Source organism: Eleutherodactylus coqui, chromosome 2 (genome assembly GCF_035609145.1).
Source record: "Eleutherodactylus coqui strain aEleCoq1 chromosome 2, aEleCoq1.hap1, whole genome shotgun sequence".
NCBI lineage: Eukaryota > Metazoa > Chordata > Amphibia > Anura > Eleutherodactylidae > Eleutherodactylus > Eleutherodactylus coqui.
Genome location: NC_089838.1, coordinates 43,667,413 through 43,691,162, shown reverse-complemented (window position 1 = coordinate 43,691,162; position 23,750 = coordinate 43,667,413). Strand labels below are relative to the sequence as shown.

Below are 23,750 nucleotides of genomic sequence, written 5' to 3'. Positions count from 1 at the left end.
CCCCTCCACAGTCACGGCAGCGCCTCCCCCTCCACAGTCACGGCAGCGCCTCCCCCTCCACAGTCACGGCAGCGCCTCCCCCTCCACAGTCACGGCAGCGCCTCCCCCTCCACAGTCACGGCAGCGCCTCCCCCTCCACAGTCACGGCAGCGCCTCCCCCTCCACAGTCACAGCAGCGCCTCCCCCTCCACAGTCACAGCAGCGCCTCCCCCTCCACAGTCACAGCAGCGCCTCCCCCTCCACAGTCACAGCAGCGCCTCCCCCTCCACAGTCACAGCAGCGCCTCCCCCTCCACAGTCACAGCAGCGCCTCCCCCTCCACAGTCACAGCAGCACCTCCCCCTCCACAGTCACAGCAGCACCTCCCCCTCCACAGTCACAGCAGCACCTCCCCCTCCACAGTCACAGCAGCACCTCCCCTCCACAGTCACAGCAGCACCTCCCCTCCACAGTCACAGCAGCACCTCCCCTCCACAGTCACAGCAGCACCTCCCCTCCACAGTCACAGCAGCACCTCCCCTCCACAGTCACAGCAGCACCTCCCCTCCACAGTCACAGCAGCACCTCCCCTCCACAGTCACAGCATGTTTTCTGCGTTGATTTAGGCTAACATACAGCACTGTCATCTGAAGGCTTTTGTGTGCGGTCAGAAGAGGTAGGGCCTGAAGCCATCAGTTACAGCTGAATGCCATTAATTTGGCAACCCAACCGCAAAATGTACAGAGGGTTTAGAGGAAGGTTGATTTGGTATTTGCAGTGACAACTTGACAAGTCCGCTTCGTCCAGTCCACCTATGGCTGCATTTAGATGTAGAATTTTCAATACGGTTTTGGTAAATGGCTTCAGCAGCAAAACAGTTAGATGGACCATTGCAGTCAATGGGATTTTTGAAAAGCCTATTAACATGAACTAGGTAATGTGTATCAAAAACATAGATAAAGCCTAAAACCACGGAGCTGTAGTATTGGGCCAAAGTAGTGGTTTCCAGTTTGAGGACTACTCCTATACCAGCATGTGTGAACAGATCTGTCTGAGCACTGGATTCAGGTTTTATCCTGGTAAGTGGAAATGTTCTTCTAGCATTACAAAGCCGCCTCAATAGTAATCCTAGGAGGACACATCTGAACATCTCACCTGAGCTGGAATCCTGATGCTTTTCTCTGCTCCTTCGTTTCTTTTTTCCCTATGAAATAAAAATTAGAATTATTTGATCTAGTTACTCAACGGCATACTGTAGCAAAATACATAGAAAGGCAAGTGAAGGCACGCTGATTTACCCCAAAGAGACAACATTTTTGATTTCTTATTTGTGTTTTGTGGGATTTTTGTAAAAACTATACAGATCTAAACCAGCATTCGTGTGCCGGCTTGGTCTCCAGTTGACAGCTGCCACTACTAGTTCAAGTTCCTTGGGTTTCTAGGACCTCACAATAAACTAATACTATCATTTATTTGTCTCATCTAAACTGGGGCTGGCGGTAAAGTGTGAGCATGGGGATGGCTTCTTGCCCAGGGCTGGTCTAAACCTCATGGACCTTTTTTATTGGATCACCCTGGGGCGGCGTACTGGGCGTGGATCAGAATAAAATTCATATCTCATGTTTATCCCAAAGAGGCTTTCCTTCGCTTAAAAATCTACAAGACAGTTAGAAGTCCCAGGAAAGGTTTTCTTCCAGTATTTTCAGCTCCAGCACGCTCTGCAGTCACAATGTGGTAGTTTATCATTCACTTGTGGTGAACTGGAGAGTCTCAGTACTCCTGATCTGTGTAAGCCACTTACTCAAGTTTATGGTTGTTTGGAGGGGACAAGTAGAGCCCTTCAGTAAGGCTTATGAGAAATGGAAGTCAGATTTTCCCAATCTGTTTGAGGATGCGGGGCAAGAGGCTCAAGACACCTTCCCTTCCCCCGTAGTAAGTGCTAGGGATCTTCGGATTAAGATACAATTACATTTACTACACATGTTAAGGTAAAATGCCTCGGGCTTTCCTCATCCAAGCAGATAGTGGGCCCTCCTCCACTCAGTTTGGTCCTGCCTTAAACTAAGTCAGATGTCCTTAATTGAGGGAAACCATATTGCAATTATAGAAAATTATGCGCACTACATGCATATCTGTTGAGGACTTTGGGCAAGGAACTAGAGATGGAGAACACGCATGGGAAGCTTTTTTATTTTTTTAAGGATTTAAACTTTTTTGTGCCTGTGAAGTGATAATTCTGTACTGGAAATCCACAGATTCTTCTGCTTCACTCCATTGGCTCTGCTTGGTTAATTCTTCTATCCCATTGTCCTAAATTCTATATATGAACAGGAATTGTCCTCAAGATGGATCAACTGAACTGAGACAGCTGTTTAAGTAATGACCTTGAATATGTAGAGTCACCGCTTGTTTTGTATTAAAGCTCATTTACACACAAAGACAATCTTTCAAACTAATGACTGTTCTAGGGATCATTTTGAATGAAGTACTAATGGGCACTAATGTCCATTAGCACTTTATCGGCCTTATTTGCATGTAAATTAGCCTCCAGCAGCTGTTTGCAAATCCCAGCATGTGGTCTGGACTTTGCACTCAGCAACATTGTCTGTGCATGGGCTGCTGCAGGCTGTCAGCTGAATACAATGTAATCAGCTGCTCCCGTGGAGAACACAGAGTGTGGTCCCTGCTATCGCTCTGCAGCTGAACCATGGATTTTATGCTTACCTCAAAATCATGGTTCAGCCAAAGAGTGAAAGATGGAAACTTTTACATGCAAAAGATTATCGTTTGAACGAATTTTGTGCGATAATCCTTGCGTGTAAATGGGGCTTTAGAAAGGGATTAGTATGATGTGGATGGGGTGGAGGTACGAGGGAGTTTTTATGTGTGAATGGATGTGTGTGTTTGTGTGTAAGAAACTCCACTCTTTTCGGTTTTCTTTTTTCACAACAAGACTTGTAGAGTCTATTCGTCTAGGGTGTGATTTTTTAATTTTATTTCTACACCTGTAATTGCATAGGGTCATTAAAATGAGTATTTTCTATGCTTTATTATACTCTGCTTTACTCCCAGATGTTTACGAATCCTATGTAGGTAAATCGCTATGATCGTCTTGTTTGACGCTGCAGGAAATATATGGAGGGTTTACTTTATTTTTCGATTTTCTTTTGTTTTTCTGTAATTTTGTATTTTTGTGATAAAAGCATAAATAAAACCTTTAAAAGTATATATAATAGACATATATAATGGTATAATCTGATCATTATGACTGACTAGTTACAATCTCCAAACAACACATTCTCTGGTAATTATGATTAATGACCTCTACAACAGACATGACAATGAGCAAAAATGTATTGGGTTTGTCCAATTAATCATTCTGTTCCCATAAATACATTAGGACATAAATCAATGGTTTACACTCCAAAAAAGGGAATCCAAGTGCTGGGAACACATTGATGCATTTAACATGAGTCTAAAGATAGATGTTCTGGGACACCCACCAAAAACTCCACCACTTTCTTTTATCTCAACAGGAAGGATATAGAACATTTAATTTGCTATTTCAAAGGGTTATTCACATCTTGTGTTTTGCTCCAGTTTAGCACGTATGCTGGGAAAAGAATATGTTAGACACTGATGGATGCCTACAAGTGGCAATAGACATAGACCAATATGGAATCTGTTTAATGGATACATTTTTGTTTTTTCATAATGGCTCTGTTAAATGGATGCCAATATTCTATGGGCGACAGACGCCATAGTTAGGCAGCCATTTAACGTATCCATCTCTCATAGGCTATAATAATATCTGTTTAACTTTTTACATATTTTTTTAACAGAACTCCATGGTATGGAATAGTGCAGTCTATTATGTCCTTCCATACCTTTTTGTGTGGTACACTGATGTATAAAGGCCAAAGGGAGGTTAAAAGGACACTCCTTTGGCCTTCGGCTAACCATTGAACATGTTCTACGTGTATCATAATTCAACTATAACCATATCTCACACAATGTTATTATCCTGTTTGGATTAAGAAGTCAATGTTTGGCAATATTAGAAACACAATATAATATAAAAAGATATAGAAACATTGGGAATACATACTTTATTACTTACATAGTTGTCCCGAGCAGACCAGCCAGGGTAGAGCTGCATATGGAGTTGCCTTTCTTTCCTAGCCAGTTCATAGTACTTTGCCTGTTCTTCTCTGGAGAGTGCATGCCACTAGACAAATAAGTAACACCAATCAGTATTTTCCAGTATAAATAACCAAACACATCAGGGGTTTGTAGAGGAGTCAAGCAGAATAGAGGACTAGACTTTAGCCACTACTTACCTTGAGTCTATAGGCCCTTTTACACATAATGATTACACAGATCTGCGACTAAAAAGCTGTTTGATTATTTTCAACTAATTTCCATGTATTTTGGTGTGGCGAAAACTAAACTAAATTTGAAAAAAAATTCCTAGACGTCAGGATTTACCACAAAATGCTCTTCAAATTTAGCAAATTTTTCACAATTTGGTATTTTTTTATCTTAGGGTTTTTAACTAAATTTAAGGTCAAAATTACTATTAATTCACATTGGTGCATTTAAGATATATAATGCCAAAAAAACATAACATTTTAAAGAAAAGAACTTCCAGAGTGGGCTAATGGAAACCAGCATCAACATATTGCAAGCTGACTGCGCAAGCTCTGACATGCACAGGCTTGATTCAATTTTTTTTCATGGTTTTCGTTTGTGGTACTATTGTATGTTGATGCCACCAGAGGTATGGTGGAGACAAGATACAGGGTGGTGACTCCCCCAGGAGCTGATTGGCTGCCATGAGCAAGGTCCTAGCATGCTGCAGCAATCACTCTCCCCGGAGCAGCCGTCCCCCTTCCTTCTTCCCGTGGCGAACTGATAGTGTGATACTGCAGCTGCTCTAGGAATCCCCCTGCTGTGAGGCTGTGCCCTCCCATCACGACTGGCGAAGCCCTTACACTGTGACTTACGAAGCCACAGAGAATTTTCCCTGGTCATCTGCTCCCTCCGCAGACGTGTCCATGCCGACTGTCAGCTCTGTTCCAGACGCCGGCTCTCTGCTGGTGTGGCCGCTGACCGCTCCTTCCCCCGCTCAGTGTCTGCGCCGCTGCCAGTGACACTGGTTCTTTGCTGCTGCGGCCGTTGACAAATGGAAAGACAGGCAGTAACTCCCATAATCTCTTTATGTTAGCTTGCCATTCTTAAATCATGTTTCCCCAAGTTAGCATTAAGGCTCCGTGGAAGCGTATTAATTCGTCTGACAGATTGTGTTTCATTTGTGGTGAATATACATTGTTGAAGCAACAGCTAGATATTACGGAATTTGTGAAAAAAGTATACTTCGCATACTTCGGACTAAAACTTGGAGATCAAGATAAAGTTTGGGCGCCCCATAAAGTGTGCAAACGGTGTGTTGAGGACCTCCGAAATTGGTTCAAGGGTAAGAAAAACTTTTCCGTTATGAGATTCCTATGGTATTCTGAGAGCAAAAGAACCATAGTGACGACTGTTACTTTTGTTCATGCAATGTGAAAGGGTATAATTCCAAATGGAAGAATTCCATTTCATACCCCATTCTTCATTCAGCAATTTGTCCCATCCCCCATGGCACAGATATACCAGTACCCAAGCCCCCTGCTACCTTGGAAGAGCTACCTAGTTCTGATGAAGGTGGAGTCATACCTGAACCAGATGACGATGATACAAGACCAAAATATTTTTTCCCAGGAGATGAATGATTTGGTAAGAGACTTGAATCTTGCCAAAGATGCCGCTGAGTTACTCGGTTCAAGGCTCAAAAGCAAGAACTTATTATTGCCAGGAGTGCCTTTTTCATGGTTCAGACATCATTAAAAGGTGTTCATTCCTTACTTTGCCCAGGAAGACAAGTTGGTTTATTGCATCAATGTCGAAGGTTTGATGAGTCAATTCAAAATCCAATATGATTCAACGCAATGGCATCTTTTCATAGATTCTTCAAAAAGAGGTCTCAAAGCAGTTTTGCTCCACAACTGCGTTTTTTACGCTTCCATCCCTGTAGGTCATTCTGTACACTTGAAGGAAATCTACAAGAACTTGGAATTGGTTCTTCATAAACTTTAATATGAAGACCACGGTTGGCAAGTGTGTGGGGATTTAAAGGTCTTGTGCATGCTGCTCGGGCAACAAGCTGGATATACCAAATACCCTTGTTTTCTGTGCCTATGGGACAGTCAAGACTGACAAAAATCACTGGACCAACAGTTGACAGCCGAGGGTGCGCACAGTCGGTCAAAAAAATGTCCTCCGAGAAACTTTGGTACCTCCTCGTAAAGTTCTTCTACCACCTCTCCATATAAAATTGGAATTGCTGAAACAATTCATGAAATCACTTCCAAGAGATGGAGAATGCTTCAAATATTAGGTCACCAAGTTTCCAGGCCTCTCAGAGGCAAAATTGAAGGAAGGTGTGTTCGTCAGACCAGGCATTAGAAGGCTTATAGCTGATCAAGAGCTTGTCAATACCATGACTGATTCTCAAAAAAAAAGGTTGATTTCATTTAAAGAGGTGGTAGAGAAAACTTTAGGCACTAAGAAAGATCCTGACTACAAAAAGATTGTCGGACGAATGCTGAAAGCATTTCAAGCTTCAGGTTGCCTGAGTTTGAAAGTGCATTTCCTTAAAATTTGGGAGCTGTGAGTGAAGAACAAGGTGACCGATTCCACCAGGACATTAAAGAGATGGAAATAAGATACCAGGGAAATGGAGCATTACAGTGATGGCAGACTACTGTTGGATGCTTCAGAGAGACATTCCAAATGCTACTCACAAGCGTAAATGTACCAAGAGGAGCCTCACAGGGAAGAAGAAACGATTTTAGTGCGTTTTAGCGGCTCATTTCAGTTAAATGATTTTCATGTAAAATTTGTAATTAAAAATTAATTTTATAAGCCTATTTTCATTTATTTTGAGGTATTGTCTTATTTAACATAGATAACTGAATTGTCAGGCAACGTGATGTCCTATGACAAAACGGAGGTCATTTTCGGATCCAATGTACCGAAAAATATAAAGATTACGTGGAATAACCAAAATAGCTCTTAAAAATTTTTTTTTGCAGACCTGTGTTATCACTCAAAAGCTATCTTTTGAGTGATAATCGTTTGATGTAAATGTGCCCATCTTTCACTTTTCTGCCGAACAATGATTTTCAGTTTAGCATGAAATCCATCGTTCGGCAGATGAGCTGATAAGACGGACCGCACGCTGTGTTCTGCCTGGGTGGTGTGTTCTCTGAATGCAGCTCCCAGCGGCTCACATGCTACTAATAGGCATTAATACCAAGTAGTAGTTTATGCAGAATGATCGCTCAAATGCTATCTTTTGAGCGATCATCTTTGTGTGTAAATGGGCCCTATGACCACGTTTGGTAAATAAAGGGGATCTACTAAAAGATGTAAACCATTTTCTTAACAGCTTAGGTCTTGAAAAATAACAGCTTGAAGTTACACAGGTGTATAACCCATAATCCGGATATATCTAACACTGAAAGAGATCCCACGGCTGTCATAGGTTTCTGATAGTACATAGTTACTCATATGGCAATGCCCTGTTGGATCTCTACGCATATGTATACTTCATACCCAAAAGTATAAGATGTAAAATGACCAGCATTAACTCACCCTCCTTCCTAGAATCTGATTGATGGCAGCACTCTCTTTTAATGTGCATTCAGCAATAACCTTTGCACGCATCTCTTTCATGTATAACATAAAAGCATTCAGTGGTTTCTTAATGGTCGGCTTTTTGGGTTCCTTCTCTCTTTTTGGTTCTAAGTGAGGTTTCCTGGAAGACAAAATAATGTTCCCTAAATTATGAGAAAGTAGATTAACTGTATTTTCACACTATTAGATGCATCATATATCTAACAAAACAAAGGTTTTCATAGCTGCCCACAAAATATCATGATATTTTAACCTGAAACACAATAGTATGAATTCATATATCCTAATACAGCATATGGACATAGGTCATCTTTCCAGCGCTCCATTTAAGAACCAAAATTGACCACTTCCAAAGACAAAAAACAAAAACACTATTTAAAAACTTAAAAAACCAAAAATACCAACCAGAATCAACAAAACAACAGTTGCTGTAGCTACTTACATGCCCCTGTCATAGCATTCCATATCTTTATTCCCTGAGTGAGGCACTATGGCTGGGTGAGGGATTCCTGTTGTGTGGACACCAGAGCCAAGCATTAGGGGATGGGTAAACCTGAAAACAAGAACATTTCCTACAGATTAATTCTCATTTGGTCAATAAGGAGAACATATTACATGTTTTGTTGTCGCAGTCTGACATATATAGGTTTATGTTTCAAAGGGATTTGTCATATATAGGTTTAACCCTTTAACAACCGCCTATATGCTCGTTTACAGCGGTCGGTAAATGCCCAATTCTAAGGCATCTGCTTTTTCATGGCGCTGCATTAGAAGCCTGGCACGGGTCTCCCTGGCCATTACTGTAATAGTGGGGACTGGAGCAACCACCTTTATATGCCATGGTCAATGTGACCTCAACATGTTAAAGACCAACAGTGAGAGGGGGCTCTGTCACCCATCAGAACCCCGCAATGGCATCATGGGGTTTCACTCAATTGGTTGCTATGGCACCTGAAGGTTTAATCCTTTCCAATCCATTGTCAGATGCATTTCAACATATTCACTAAGGTCTGTAAAGCTCCGATGATGTCAGAAGATGTCAGACAGGGTATACTTACAGTATTCTGCTGATCGCGCTGACCCAACGTGCTTCATCATATAGTTACTGGCTTGTTGTATAACAGCAGAAACAGCAAGCCCCTAGGAAACCCTCAATCCAAAAAAGGATAGGAAAGGGTTAAAAGTGGCCTTCTGGGTCTGCCATCTATGGTGGCCCATGACACTCAGTTTCTGGTCAAGCCTCATACACTGCTAGACATCAGTATATTAGTCCATTATAACAGTGACCAAAAATAGTGGACTTCAAGTCCCAATGTTGGGACAAATTTAAAAACTGGAGGGGAGGGGGGGGGGGGGGGGAGATTTAGAAAACATTTTTTTTTTTTTTTTACAAATTTGGTGTGACTGCAGGGGGCGGTTGATGGCGGCTGGCAGAGATTGCAGTCAGTAGGACAGGGAGCATATTATCAGGGGGTACAGAAGGGTTTGGTTTAGGGGATATGATATGCTTTCCTTGAAGAGGTGCGTTTTTAGAGCACGCCTGATATTTTGAGCCGGGGATTGCCCAGATAGTGCATTCCAGAGGACCGGTGCTGCTCTGGAGAAATCTTGGAGGCGGGAATGAGAGGTTCGAGTTAAAAGGGCACTTAATCTGATTTCGTTAGCAGAGCAGAGGGCACCGGTTGGGTGGTGGATTGAGACGAGGGAAGCAATTTAGGGCGGCGCGGTGCTGTGGGCAGCTTTATGGATGAAGGTAATGAGTTTGAATTGAATTCTGTATTTAACAGGAAGCCAGTGCAGGGACGACGCTGCCCTGTGTCAGTCAGAGTAGCGGCTGGACAGGAAGATGAGCCTGGCTGCCGCATTCAGGATGGATTGGAGGGGGTAAAGTCTGGCGCTGGGGAGGCCGATCAGCAGCGAGTTGCAATAATCGAGCCGGGAGTGGATGAGGGCAATAGTAAGCGTTTTTAGCGTGTCCACGGTGAGAAAAGGGTGGATTCGTACAATGTTCTTGAGGTGCAGCTGACATGTTCGGGCCAGAGATTGGATGTAAGGGATAAAGGAGAGATCAGAGTGGAATATAACCCCAAGGCAGCGGGCATGTTGTCTAGGAGTTATGGTGGCGCCACACACTAAGATGGAGATGTCACGATGAGGTCGGTTAGTGGAGGGGGGAAACACCAGTAGGCCAGTTTTAGAGAGGTTTAGTTTTAGGTAGAAAGAGGACATGGTGTTAGAGACAGCAGACAGACAGTCGGTGATGTTTTGGAGGAAAGGTGCAGAGATGTCACAGGAAGAGGTATATAGCTCGGTGTCATCAGCGTAGAGCTGGTATTGGAGGCCAAATCTCCTGATAGTCTGTCCAGTAGGGGCTGTGTAGATGGAGATCCTTCTACCAGGCCATTAATAAATATATCAAAATTACTAAGGTCCAATACTGCCCCCTGTGGTACCCCACTAATGAGGTGACCCAATCGCAGTATGTACCATTAATAACCCCCCCCCCTCTGCTTTCTATCACTGAGCCAGTTACTTACACACATTCTTGCCCAAACCAAGCCTTCTCATTTTATATACCAACCTTTTATGTAGCAATTACCTCACCCAACTTGTACAAGACTAGGGGGATGGCCATTTTGGACTTGATATTAACCAACAGACCTGACAAAATAACAGGGGTGCAGATTGGGGGCACCTGGGAAATAGTGACTGTAATATAATAATTTTCAACTTGTCCTTCAAGAGAGAGTTTTACAGGGGAGCTACGAAAATACTAAACTTTAGGAAGAACAAGTTCGATCAGCTTAGTGATGCCCTTAACCTTAGGGCTCGGACACACAAGCGCTGTGGGCGCACAGTATAGTCGCATGCAAATATCATTGCTATACAGCTCCGAAGATCGGGTGAACTGGTTAAATCCTGGTACTTAAATTACCCCGTTCACACGATCCGAGGTGCGTGTAATCCTGCTCTCATAGAAGTCTATGGAAAGCACGCACCAAAGATGGGTCAGGTCCTATCTTTTCACGCACCACGAAGCTTAGATGGGACCTTGCAGTCACATGTCCTATCTTTGTTAGGCGCGAGGATTTAGTGCGTCTGACATTTTCATGTGAACAAGAATGAAATGGGTTTTTCGAGAAAAACTAATCAGTCCTTTTCAGTTTTACATCCTCCAAAAACTGAGCAGAGAGATGGAAACCCTGAACTGAGCCCCAACGCAGCTGTGAACCCATTAGGCCTCATGTCCACCGGGAAAATAAGGCCCACTACGGATTCTCCATGGAGAATCCGTAGCGGATCCCTCCTGCCCCGCGGATATGATGCTAAAAAAATCAGAATAAACTTACCCGCAGCGGTCCGTGCGCGTCTTCCTTCCATCACGGCCGGATCTTTTCTTTGGCCCGGCGGATGTGCTCGGCACGTCGTCTGCGTGCCGCGCGCATGCGCCGGGCACATCCGCCTGGCCGAAGAAAGAAGTTTCCGGCCGCGAAGATAGAAAGACCTGCATCGTCTGGAGCAGGGGAGTTTAAATCAGGTGCGGGTCTCCCGCGGATCCGGATGGCTTCTATAGAAGTCTGTGGGAGCCGTCCCTGCGGGAGACCCGCGCCTGAATGGAGCATGTCCGGATTTTTTCCTGCACGCAGGACCTGCGCCTGCAGGGAAAAAATGACATCCGCAGGTATTTTACTACCTGCGGGTGTCTAATGCATCCCTATGGGGCGCGGATCCGTGTGCAGGAAAAACGCTGCGGATTTAAAATCCGAATTTGCCCGTGGACCTAAGTGTACGCCATTTGTATACTCGTCTTTTTTTTGCATGTTCTCATCATGGGCGACAATTTCTGCTTTGCAGCGTGCCTCAATTACAGCGACACCATCACTAATCTGCAAGATGTTCAACATAAACAGGTCACGTACGTTTTGATCATTTGGTCATGTTCAGATGTGACGATTTTTGAAATGGAATTTTCGTCTATTGCATAGCAATGGTTGAAATTTGTGACAAACCAGGAAAAAAATCTACCACAAATAGAGGCCATGTGTATCACTACATCCTCCTCTTGGGCGGACAATCATGTGTAGTAAGCAGAAAAGTCTTTAATTTAGATTTAGAGAAAATAACAAAACACCATTATAACACTCAGGTCCTGGGTCTTTTTGTGCCAGAAACTGTAGGATTATCAGATCTGCCTGACTGTTAATGAATGAATGAATGAATGAATGTATGTAATTATATAGTATAACATATACAACTTCGGCTTTCACCTATATGAGAGGTCAATGCAGAACTTGCTGCTTACTACACCTTCTCTACATTTATAAAAAAAAAAGTTTCCATTGCTGATGCAATACTAGATTACACCACAAGATGGAGTAACGACACAAACTATAAGGACAAAGAAAATGACAGTTCAGTTGCTCAGTCAAAATGTAATCAGTCCTGTTACCCCCTCTTGTTTTTTCCCCCACTTAGATTCCTACTTCTAAACTCCCCATTTAAAGTTAATAGAACTTGAGAGGGAAGGTGAAGGGGAGGATTGGGGTGATGTACGACGTAGGAAAACAGTGGGTATATAATCTCCGGTTTAAATAGGTATTCATTCTTGTTTAAAAAAAAAAAATCCTCAAGAGAGGATAGGCAATCAATACAGAATCAGTGGGAGAAAGAACATTGCGGCATGTCCTATGTGCATGTGCCAATGGACCAGCACAGCGTGCGATTCGAGGTTTACCCATTGAAAACAATGGAAAACTAAAAGCTTCAGCGGAGGATCGCCACTTTCCTGAAGTGATGCAAGGCGGTTTTGACGGAAAAATGTCTCGAATCCGCGGGGACATCGCACGTTGGCGAGCGTGACATCAGGCCAACTTTCACGGCCCGATATCGCACTCAACATCTGCATTAAGCTAATTTCACATGGTATTTGCTGGTGTCTGTCTGTACAGCCTGCACATTGCTCACCAACGCCATCACACTTTTGTGAATAAGACAGTCCGTTACACGGATTCTACTTATGACATTTTCTTTTCCCGCAATAATCTTGATTCTCGCATCTGCTGTGTGCGACCTGCTCAGAACCTGCAAGCCTGACACTTACAATCATGAGATGCCAAAAAATGTTTCATGACAATCTTTTTTTTTTCTTCTTTTAATTAAAGGTATATTAATGATGTCCAATGACATACCACCTGGGCTAGTAGATGGAGTACTGCTTTATAGAGCAATTCTACATACATACATGTATATATATATATATATATATATATATATACACACACATACATACATACATATATATATATATATACACACACACACACACACAAATTATATATTTTTTTAGATCTTTTTAGTCATACCCCATTTTCTTCCATCGCACACTACTTTCTGCATTTACAATTGAGCACGAAGTACGAAGGCATATGTGGGATTCAATAGGTTACATACTTATGTATTTGTCTAATCCAATGTAGTTAGGCTGAAAACACCTCTATGTAGACACACATGCAGAGTAAGAAAAAGCCTGTCAATTATCTAATGTGCCATTTGGTAAACCGTATGTAAAAAGTACAGAATGCCGAGGTGGCCAATCATTACATATCATCATACAGTGTAAATGGAAGAAGAAGAAGAAAAAAAAAAAAGCACCCACTTACTAGACCTTGTATTCACAGAGAGGGCAGCACAAGTCGACTGAAAATTTGAAAAAGCCCTATTCACAGACGTGACTTGGTTAAAAGTAATAAATTTTATTAAGTTTTATCTAAAAAAACACGATTGGGCACAACAAAGGACACAACACAAAATCTAAGTTGTAATGGAAAGGCGTTAACCCACCAAATAGTGGATAGAAAAATGATTGGTGGGTTTCAAAATTACAACTTGGTATTACTTCTGATACTCCGTATTTCTTAATGTCGCACGTCACTTAGGAATACAGTCTGCATGGGGGCTGTTCATGGATTTCCCAAAAACCGGAACCCCAATTAGATATCTGTAGTTTTATTAATATAATGACAGAATTCGACCAGAGATACTCAGGTTGCGGAAACGTGATGTTCAACCTGAGGAAGTGAATATCTCTGTCAAAAATACTGCCTAGTGGGCTGAAAAGTTTTTAACAGCTCAAAAGGACAGTATGTCAAGGAAATTGATTTTAGTCAATTTTTATTCCTTATGGCCAGTACTCCTACTCATGGCGACAATGTTTGAGCAGAAACTTTCAGATTGCAAGAAAGTGATATTCAACCTAAGAAGATAGTTATCTCTGTCAGAGCTTGTTGCCTAGTGAGCTAAGACTTGTGAACGGCTCAAAAGGACAGTGTGTCAGAGATTTTAATTTTGTCAATGTTTTTTACTCATTATAAACAGTACTCCCACTCTACGCGTTTCACCACTGAGTGTACGTGGATCCTCAGGAGACTTAGTACTTAGAGAGTAATACTAACAACAATAATGTTTACAGAGTTATGATGGTAAACAATTAGGGTATCACTCCATAGATAGAGTATCACTAAAATATTTAATCCTCAATCAGGAAATGAGCTCTTAGCGTTCAATTTGAGCTAGTAGGGTTTAACCTCGGTGAGGGGATAGATAAAGATTGTAAGTACGAGGTTCATTTCTTTCAAATGTTAAACCCTTCTTCTCTATCAATCCTACTTTCAATAGTCCCATGCCAGGTGTAATGGTCAATAGGATCTCCTTACAATGAGAGTAGGGATAAAGAGTACTACATGCATGAGATTACTGGGTTTGGAATTTTGGTCTGGAGGTAATAACTCTAACAGATCCAAATCCCCTATAAATGAGTGAAGGAGGTTTCAAGTCCTAAAGTCCTTAACTACTCATGCAAATACAAGCAATGAGGCCGTTAGCATAGCAGGACAAGGAGTATTTTTCCCTACACCCTCCTTTCTTTTTTCTATCTTTTTTCCCCCTTTTCCTCTCTCCCAGTAAGCTCAAGGTTAATGCATGGACAGCAATCCCTACAGAAAGATAGAGTGCTCAAGAGGTCAGAGCATGACATAGGTTAGTTCCCATCGCCTTGATGGTAGGCTAGGGAGTCCGAAAGGAGGGTGTAGGGAAAAATACTCCTCTGTACCTAGGGAGGATTGACTCCTTGTCCTGCTATGCTAACGGCCTCATTGCTTGTATTTGCATGAGTAGTTAAGGACTTTAGGACTTGAAACCTCCTTCACTCATTTATAGGGGATTTGGATCTGTTAGAGTTATTACCTCCAGACCAAAATTCCAAACCCAGTAATCTCATGCATGTAGTACTCTTTATCCCTACTCTCATTGTAAGGAGATCCTATTGACCATTACACCTGGCATGGGACTATTGAAAGTAGGATTGATAGAGAAGAAGGGTTTAACATTTGAAAGAAATGAACCTCGTACTTACAATCTTTATCTATTCCCTCACCGAGGTTAAACCCTACTAGCTCAAATTGAACGCTAAGAGCTCATTTCCTGATTGAGGATTAAATATTTTAGTGATACTCTATCTATGGAGTGATACCCTAATTGTTTACCATCATAACTCTGTAAACATTATTGTTGTTAGTATTACTCTCTAAGTACTAAGTCTCCTGAGGATCCACGTACACTCAGTGGTGAAACGCGTAGAGTGGGAGTACTGTTTATAATGAGTAAAAAACATTGACAAAATTAAAATCTCTGACACACTGTCCTTTTGAGCCGTTCACAAGTCTTAGCTCACTAGGCAACAAGCTCTGACAGAGATAACTATCTTCTTAGGTTGAATATCACTTTCTTGCAATCTGAAAGTTTCTGCTCAAACATTGTCGCCATGAGTAGGAGTACTGGCCATAAGGAATAAAAATTGACTAAAATCAATTTCCTTGACATACTGTCCTTTTGAGCTGTTAAAAACTTTTCAGCCCACTAGGCAGTATTTTTGACAGAGATATTCACTTCCTCAGGTTGAACATCACGTTTCCGCAACCTGAGTATCTCTGGTCGAATTCTGTCATTATATTAATAAAACTACAGATATCTAATTGGGGTTCCGGTTTTTGGGAAATCCATGAACAGCCCCCATGCAGACTGTATTCCTAAGTGACGTGCGACATTAAGAAATACGGAGTATCAGAAGTAATACCAAGTTGTAATTTTGAAACCCACCAATCATTTTTCTATCCACTATTTGGTGGGTTAACGCCTTTCCATTACAACTTAGATTTTGTGTTGTGTCCTTTGTTGTGCCCAATCGTGTTTTTTTAGATAAAACTTAATAAAATTTATTACTTTTAACCAAGTCACACTTACTAGACCTAGCTTTCTGTAAAATCTACTGACTTTTTAAAAAATAAAACTTAAAAAGGTAATGTCCACCACTACAGGCATTTAGTTCTTTTAGAGAATCTAAAAATTAAAAATGTCAAATAAAAATGGTCTATTGTTGGGTGTCTACAGCTCCTAAACAGACCTGTACGTTTCCATGGTAAGAGACTACAAAATTTGTAGTCTGACCCAGCAGCCATACCCCGTACCACCTGTCCTCGGCTTTTTGCTAATCTACTAAATGTATTTCAAGAATTAGATGACAGAAGGAAAGGAGTATAACTGCAGGACCAGATTACACAGGGTTTGTTTGTAGTCTGTAACCGTGGAAACACACAGAAAAGTTTTTGTTATTTGCAACTTCAGCTTCAATGTCCCCAAATTTCACTAAAGACAAAGTATCCATAATTGTGAATGGGTTCCACTACTGTACTACAAAGAGCTCCGAATGCGGTGTGTTACCTCCAAAGTAAGGGACGCCACTAAATAAACGTTTATGGACTCAAATCAATCAATGGACTGTTTGATCGCTTCCTGTGCTCTTAGGCTTTAAAGACAACCAACAGAAGAGGAACGTCACGACGTAGAAATACACAAGACATATAATCGGCATGGGAATGCTGGAAAGCTGGTTTCTTTTGCTGCACTCATTTATTTGCAAAGGGTAACTCACAGGCGACATCCCTCCAGAGGTGGGCGTTAGGAAGAGACAAAGGCAACAATTAAAAGCTGGAAACTTGGTTTCAAGTGCAACTTGCAGGATGGATGAGAATGGCAAAAAAGCACTGGAAGCTGCAAAGCACTGAACACAGGGAGGCGCTCTCACTGGTCCAATACTCACCTGGAGTACGCTGCACCTGAAGAGAGTGCTGGTGAATATGGCTGTCTAAATCCACAAGAAGAGAGAGGATAGACAGGCTGACTTTGCCTGCGAGTGGGAGAAAACAATCCATGGGGTCAATGTGGTGCCTCAAAACGGAAAGGAGTCATTTCACTTTTTTGTAAATTTCAGAACAATACATCTAAATAAAAAGGTTTTCTAAAAACTGAAAACAAATATTCTAAGATTTCTTTTTGAATATAGGAACATCAAAATTTTAAACTTTGTGCTTAGAATTTAAGTTCAAAGAGGTTCCTGACAAGGTACGGACACAGACTTTCAGGAAAAAGTGCTCCTTCTACCAGTCAACACACACAAGAGTTTCTGATTGAAGAAGAACAGCAACGATCGGTAAGGAGGACTTGTTCCTGAGGTGATCCTAAAATATCTTCTTGGATGTGATATGTACATATAGGAAGGTGGGACTGTCTCAGGTGCAGAGAGAAAGCCCCAAATCACTAGTACACTTAGGCTACCTAAGACAGATTCTGCATGTCGTGGCCGGCGTGTCATTCTTTATTCCTGTACTGCGGATGGTCGCAGCAAGCCGCCATCGGACATGCACAGTACAGATATTTTTTTAATAAACTCCTGCTTTTCCCGTGGAATCTGTGACCCGTCCGCATGTACATTGCAGACGGGCCCCAGGTCAGACGGCTTCCATTGACTTCAATGGAAGCCGTCCGTGTGGACATCATTGGAAAATGTAGCATGCTGTGACTTCCTCCATGAGCGGAAACCGCAACTGGTTTTTGCTCGTGTGCAGCTAGAATGACTTTTACATAGCATGCTACGGAAGGCATTTGCTGCGGGGGGGATTGTTAATTTTTACAAAAATAGCATGGTACTGTGTTAGCCAGAAAAATCTGTCATGTTAAATACTATAATATTAAAAAGGGCAAAAATACTATGGAGGCGATACAAATATTGGCTAACCAGAAAAATGATATTTGCAAGCTTCAGAAGCACAGGGGCCCCTTCATCAGGCAGGTCAAGAAAATCAAAATCAGGGAAATGCCATGCCATTAAATGAGGTTATGTCTCGAAATTAGCACATGGGGCAATATCTCATGTAGATAAACCAGAGCGATAAAACTAGGATTCTGTAAGATCAGAAAGCGATGACTTTTAAAGATCGCGCACTTCTCACAGTTTTCTTTGCTAACCTCGCCTCTGTGCTCGGAAACCTCTTTCTGGTTAGCCAACCACCCCATAATACTTTTGTCTTCCATGTAAGAGCATTCAGCATGACCTGTACACAAAGTTTAGTCATTACATCAAGAAAAGTTCTACAATGTTCTAATAGATTTCATCGCCAAGAAGGTTTGCAGATAGTGAACGGTTTTGATTGGTTGCAGGTAATGTGGCCACTAGCATGGCTACAGAGCTGGCGGAACTCTGCTAGCCTTCCAACGGTCACATTAAAATTGGGAAAACCCTCCTGAAAAGTTCACTTTTTATTGGAAATTTTGAATAAAATTTCTTGTAAATAGATTTGATGCCGAACTCTGTGACATAAGCAATATATACAGGAAATCGTATTCCCATTTGTGTTCCAGCAGTCAGATCTTTTTTATATTCTTGTGTATGACACCTTGTATTTTGTGGGACGAGTTCTAACTTTATAGGAACCAATTTCAGGTATATATAATGTATTGACGAACTTTTATTTATTTTGCTGGGGGTAATGGAAAAAAAACAAAAAAACCTATTTCACTATTTCTGCCATTTATTTTTTAATCTCCTGGTCATTACAATTGTGACAACCGCAAATTTATAGGAGGTTTTACAATGTTTTACCACTTTTGCACAAAAAAAATATATATATATATATATATATATATATATATATATATATATATATATATATATACATATATTAACAAAGAGTGTGTGGCAGCACATACGAGGACCAGGACATTTGTGTTTTCCAGTCCAGGCCTGTTTTTCACGGGATAGCGTGCAGTTTTTATTGGTATCATTTTCAGGAATATACAAATTTTTATTATTTTCGTTTTGTAAAATGAAGTAAATACAAAATGTCTATTTTTGCATTATTTTTTTACGGAACTTGCGTTGCTGGATAAATGTATTTTTTTTGTTTTTTCAATAGTTGAAAGTCTTGTGTAAGAAGAAAAAAAAAAAGTTTAAAATGTGTTTTTCTGTAAAAATGCTTGAATCTCAAGGTCCGTAATAACTGCAGCATCTGCTGGGTTAAAAGGTGTAAAGGATTGATTAAATGATCAAGTCCTCATTATTCCACTCTTTCTGGGAGAAATCCCATATGTAACAATCAGAGAGCAAATATCCCCCCTGGGGCAGAGAGATATACAGGAAAGCCACAGATCTTCTTTGCCCTGCGCTCGTACCCCTCTCCCTCCCCATCAGCTATATTTATTCCCAACCTCACTTCAAAGGGCTGTAGCGCTGGTTTTGTAAGGGCTACCAACATGCTTTTGATGTCACCTTAAAGCAAAGAATCTTAAAAACTTTGAAACAACCCCATGTCCATAGCCCTGATAGAAGCAGCACTACAGTTTAAAGAAGAATGAGCTCTGTTCATCCAAAACTGAAATGTCTTTTTTGCTGCAAAAGGCACAGAGCTCTTCCTAAACTGCTGGGGGAATTAAAGCAAAAGTCAGCAGTCTGGAGTCCAAGACCAGAGAGAAATATATGCTACTATGATTGCTTTACACCTGATATACCCCATGCACATGTGCTTAAGCAGTAGTTAGGCAGTTTCTGATCTTCTGAATGCATTAAATGGATGGGAACAGTCACCAGCATTAAAGGGGTTGTCTCGCGGCACCAAGTGGGGTTATACACTTCTGTATGGCCATATTAATGCACTTTGTAATATACATTGTGCATTAATTATGAGCCATACAGAAGTTATTCACTTACCTGCTCCGTTGCTGGCGTCCCCGTCGCCATGGTGCCGTCTAATTCTGATGTCTTCTGGCGTTTTTAGACGAGCTTGCGCAGTCCGTGCTTCTGGCTGGTGAATGGGACCGCTCGTGCCGGTCACCGCGTCGTCATCGTAGCTCCGTCCCGTCACGTGTGCCGATTCCAGCCAATCAGGAGGCTGCAATCGGCAATGGAATGCACAGAGCCCATGGTGCACTATGGGAGAAGACCCGCGGTGCACCATGGGAGAAAACTGCAGTGCATCCCTGGGAAAGGACCGGCGGCCATCTTAGGGAGAAGATTTTTATAACTCCATATTTCGTCGGATCGGTGAGTAGCAAGCGGTTTAAAAACCGCTTTAAATTGCTATTTTATGCCTGGGGGTGACAGGGGGAATGGGGTAAAGTAAAATTCTGATGTTTGCTACGAGACAACCCCTTCAAGGATAGATTTTGGTCAGGAATGCTATCTTTTCTCCTTAAGGAGAGCACCTAGAAGGTGAGTGAGGAGACTTATACGGCCATTCATGCTCCTCTGGATAATATCCAAATAAGAGAGATGGAACAATACCTCTGCAGCGCCACCTATTGGAAAGCAGCATTCCTACAAGTCAATGTTAGACTCTTTATACAAGCCTTGTAACAACGACTGGGAATTGAAACAGCCGTCTGTGTATGGATTCTGGCTTGGCTTTCAATTCTCAGTCATCGTTACAAGGCTTGTATAAGGAGTCTAACATTGACTTGCAGGAATGCTGCCTTCCAATAGGTGGCGTTGCAGAGGTATTGTTCCATCTACCTTAGGCCGCCTGCACATGAGCGGAAATCCCGCCGCGGGATTTCCGCCGCTGAAAGTTTGCATAGGAGTGCATTAAAATACGCACTCCTATGCAGACGGCCGCGGTTTGGCTGCGCGAAATCTCGCGCGGCAAACAAACCGCGGCATGTCCTAATTTTCTGCGGGGCACGCACTCACCCGGCCACCGGCTCCGGTCTGCGCATCGCCGGCTGCGCGGCAGCCGGCACATGAAAGAGCCGGGGCCGCCAGGCGCGGGTGAGTACGCGCTCGTCCCTGCAGGCGCTCGGGTCGGATCGCGCGGCGAGAATTCTCGCTGCCGGATCCGACCCGCTCGTCTGCAGGCGGCCTTATTTGGATATATTTTGAAAACAGCAAGGGATTAAAACACAAAATATAAGGCTGGGTTTGCACACTGCAGTAACTTCAGGTGTCTGAAGCCTCACCCAGCCACAGTGATCAATGGCTGAAAGATTTGGCTGGTGAAAGGGCAATATTACCAGTAAAATCTTGAGACCATTGGTCACCGTGGTTGGACACGGTCCTGGCCGTACATGGTTACTGAAGCATAGAAACTCTGCCTAGTGAGAGATATACAATGCTTATATTTCACATTAAGCTGTTTGACCGGTCTGTCTTTTAAACTGGTAGACTTTGCCTATAACAGGCAGTGACTGACAATAGAACACATTGATCAGCACTCATTAGCTGTCAAGACAATAGTGAATATCACATTTTCACCAAAATTGTTGGCTTCGTTTGTGGCATCCTGCACAGATCTGTCTCAAAAGTCTAATTATTACAATCTTTATTTGTATAGCGCCAACATATTACTCGCTGGACAGAAGGAAGGCAGATGAATGGACCTCATTACAGTTAACGGGGTTCGTCTTGCGCCATTCCGTTATGGGACGGATCCGATTCCATGCTCACACAATGTAGCAGGAAAAGCCAAACAGAGATGTGAAGAGAGCCTTAGCCAATCATCGGCCGGTGTAATGGGTCTTTAGTTCGCTGGATACCTTTCTTTTAAAATTCTGTCTTCTATACCAACAGCTTTCCTATTGACATGGATTTTGTCCAAAAGAACTCACATTGAGTAGAGAAATACCACTGCGGTTTTTGATCTAGTTTTTTGATCAAAGCCAATTCTGTCTTTTGCTCAGAAAACTGCCACAAAAATTGCTGTTTTTTCCCCCCAAGTGACGGATAGGAAACTTAATAGATGATGGTGTTTCCCCAAAAATAATACCGTCTTATATTATTGTTTGCCCCAAAAGGTCTTATTTTCGGGGGGCCTTATATATTACCTAGTAGGCTCGGTCCAGGTTCCTCCCACAGCTCTCCAGAGCTCCGACGTGCTTCTTGCAGTCCTTGGACGCCCACAGATCACTGCTTGGTTATGGGATTCATAAATCACTCGTTGTGGAGGCGGGATTTATGAATCCCATAACCAGGAAGTGATCTTCTGTGGGCGGCCGAGGACTGCAAGAAGCACCTTGGAGCTCTGGGGAGAGCAGCGGGAGGGACCTGGACTGAGCCTGCTAGGTAATGTATTCCTTTTTTTTATGTAATGCAGCTAGGTAGGGCTTATATTTGAAGCTCCTCTAAAAATGAGGCTAGGGCTTATTTTCAGGCTATGTCTTTTCGAAAACAGGGTAGCTGTTTAAAAATTGCAGTGTATCCATGTCCTGTTTTCACATATTTCTTTATGGTTAGCAGAAACCATGACTGAAAATACAGACCAACATGACCTATGTACAGAAGTAATATTCCTGCCACAGTATGGAGAATGACTACAATGCAGGACCAGATGTCAAAGTGCTCCCCCAGCATTTCTCACACTAAACCCCGTGTCCGCACCTAGGAGTAACCATGTGACAAGCATTGGGAACACTCTCTCCTCCGTCATACCACACATATTTTGGGAGTGTTATGCGTGTGCCCAAGTGTCGCCAAGATTCCACTAATCATGGCCCGTTTTATCTGCGAGTGGCCATTGTGTTTACAAGCGGTCCTACAACAATCACTCCCACACTACTTAACAGTTAATCGTGTATGCGGTAATCAAACCAACAAACACCCGACACTGGAGTGCAGCGGCTGCCTTTGAAGTTCCACATTCCGTCCCCGAAGCAGAACAGAAAGGCGCATAGTTAATCCAACAGTGACATTTGTAACTCCATGGGACAAATTACTAGAATACAAAAGGATTAAGGCCTTCACACCTTTATCCTAAATGATTCTGACATGTTAATTACTGCAATTGGAAATCAAAGTTGATGGGTAGGAAGGAAAATATTTTGCTTTCAGCTTGAGATTGGTCTCTGTCTCCTCGGTGAGGGCTCTATATTATGATCTGCGAGAGTGTAGAATACCCCATAGCGCTCTAAGCCTAAGGCCTCATGTCCACAGGCGGGTCAGATTCTGCATGCGGGAGCCCGCGGCCCAGGACCCCGCTTACCTGTCCGCGTCTTCTTTTTCTGTACTGCGGATGTGTGTGGAAGAGCCAGCCGGCACAGTACTTTTTTTTTTTTAAACTCCTGCTTTCCCATGGAATTGGTGGCCCATCCGTAGGGCCAGCTGTGGATCGGACGGCTTACATGGACTCCAATGGAAGCCCTCCGTGCGGGAACCGCACTGAAATGAAGCATGCTGCGATTTGTTTTCTACATCCAAAGATCCGCAAATCAAATCCACATGCTTTAATTCAGGTGTGGACTACCATTCCTGTGCAGAAATCACCCCTTTATTGAGAAGGGGCGAATCCCGCAGCGGAGATGGCAACATAATTGACATGTCGCGGATTTGAATTCCGTTCCACAAGTCACTCTCCGCACAGGTTTTGTGCGAGTTATTCCTGCAGCATATGGATGAGATTTTCTAAATCTAGTCCACTTTGCTGCTACTGTAAATGCAGCGGAATGTTCTTGTGGAGGGTCTGCACGGAAATTCCGCCCCATGGGAGTGCAGCCATACACATTAGATAGTGGTCTGATGAAGGCTCGCTGGTCCGACAGCCATCTTGCCGACAACCCCTTGCATGCTAGGCTGAGTTTGCATGGGTTCTGAATGTAGAGAGAGGAGAAATTGGCTGCCCGACACAGCATCGCTCTCTTATCCCATGAGAATAAAAG

General features: G+C 42.6%; 1 protein-coding gene across 7 annotated transcripts in view; it reads right to left on the bottom strand.

Annotated features, from left to right (window-relative positions):
* The window catches only part of LOC136611258 (transcription factor 7-like), a 112,354-nt gene that overhangs the window by 13,867 nt on the left and 74,737 nt on the right, over nucleotides 1-23,750 (bottom strand). For 3 of the 7 annotated variants that reach the window (XM_066590697.1, XM_066590702.1, XM_066590701.1), the window contains 5 exons: nucleotides 16,873-16,959; nucleotides 8,161-8,271; nucleotides 7,677-7,839; nucleotides 4,087-4,206; nucleotides 1,134-1,182 (listed from right to left, as the gene is read on the bottom strand). In XM_066590697.1, the coding sequence (XP_066446794.1) occupies nucleotides 1,134-1,182; nucleotides 4,087-4,206; nucleotides 7,677-7,839; nucleotides 8,161-8,271; nucleotides 16,873-16,959 (530 nt within the window). The remainder of the gene's footprint in view (nucleotides 1-1,133; nucleotides 1,183-4,086; nucleotides 4,207-7,676; nucleotides 7,840-8,160; nucleotides 8,272-16,872; nucleotides 16,960-23,750) is intronic. The other 4 variants (XM_066590700.1, XM_066590703.1, XM_066590698.1 and 1 more) reach the window with 3 other exon arrangements.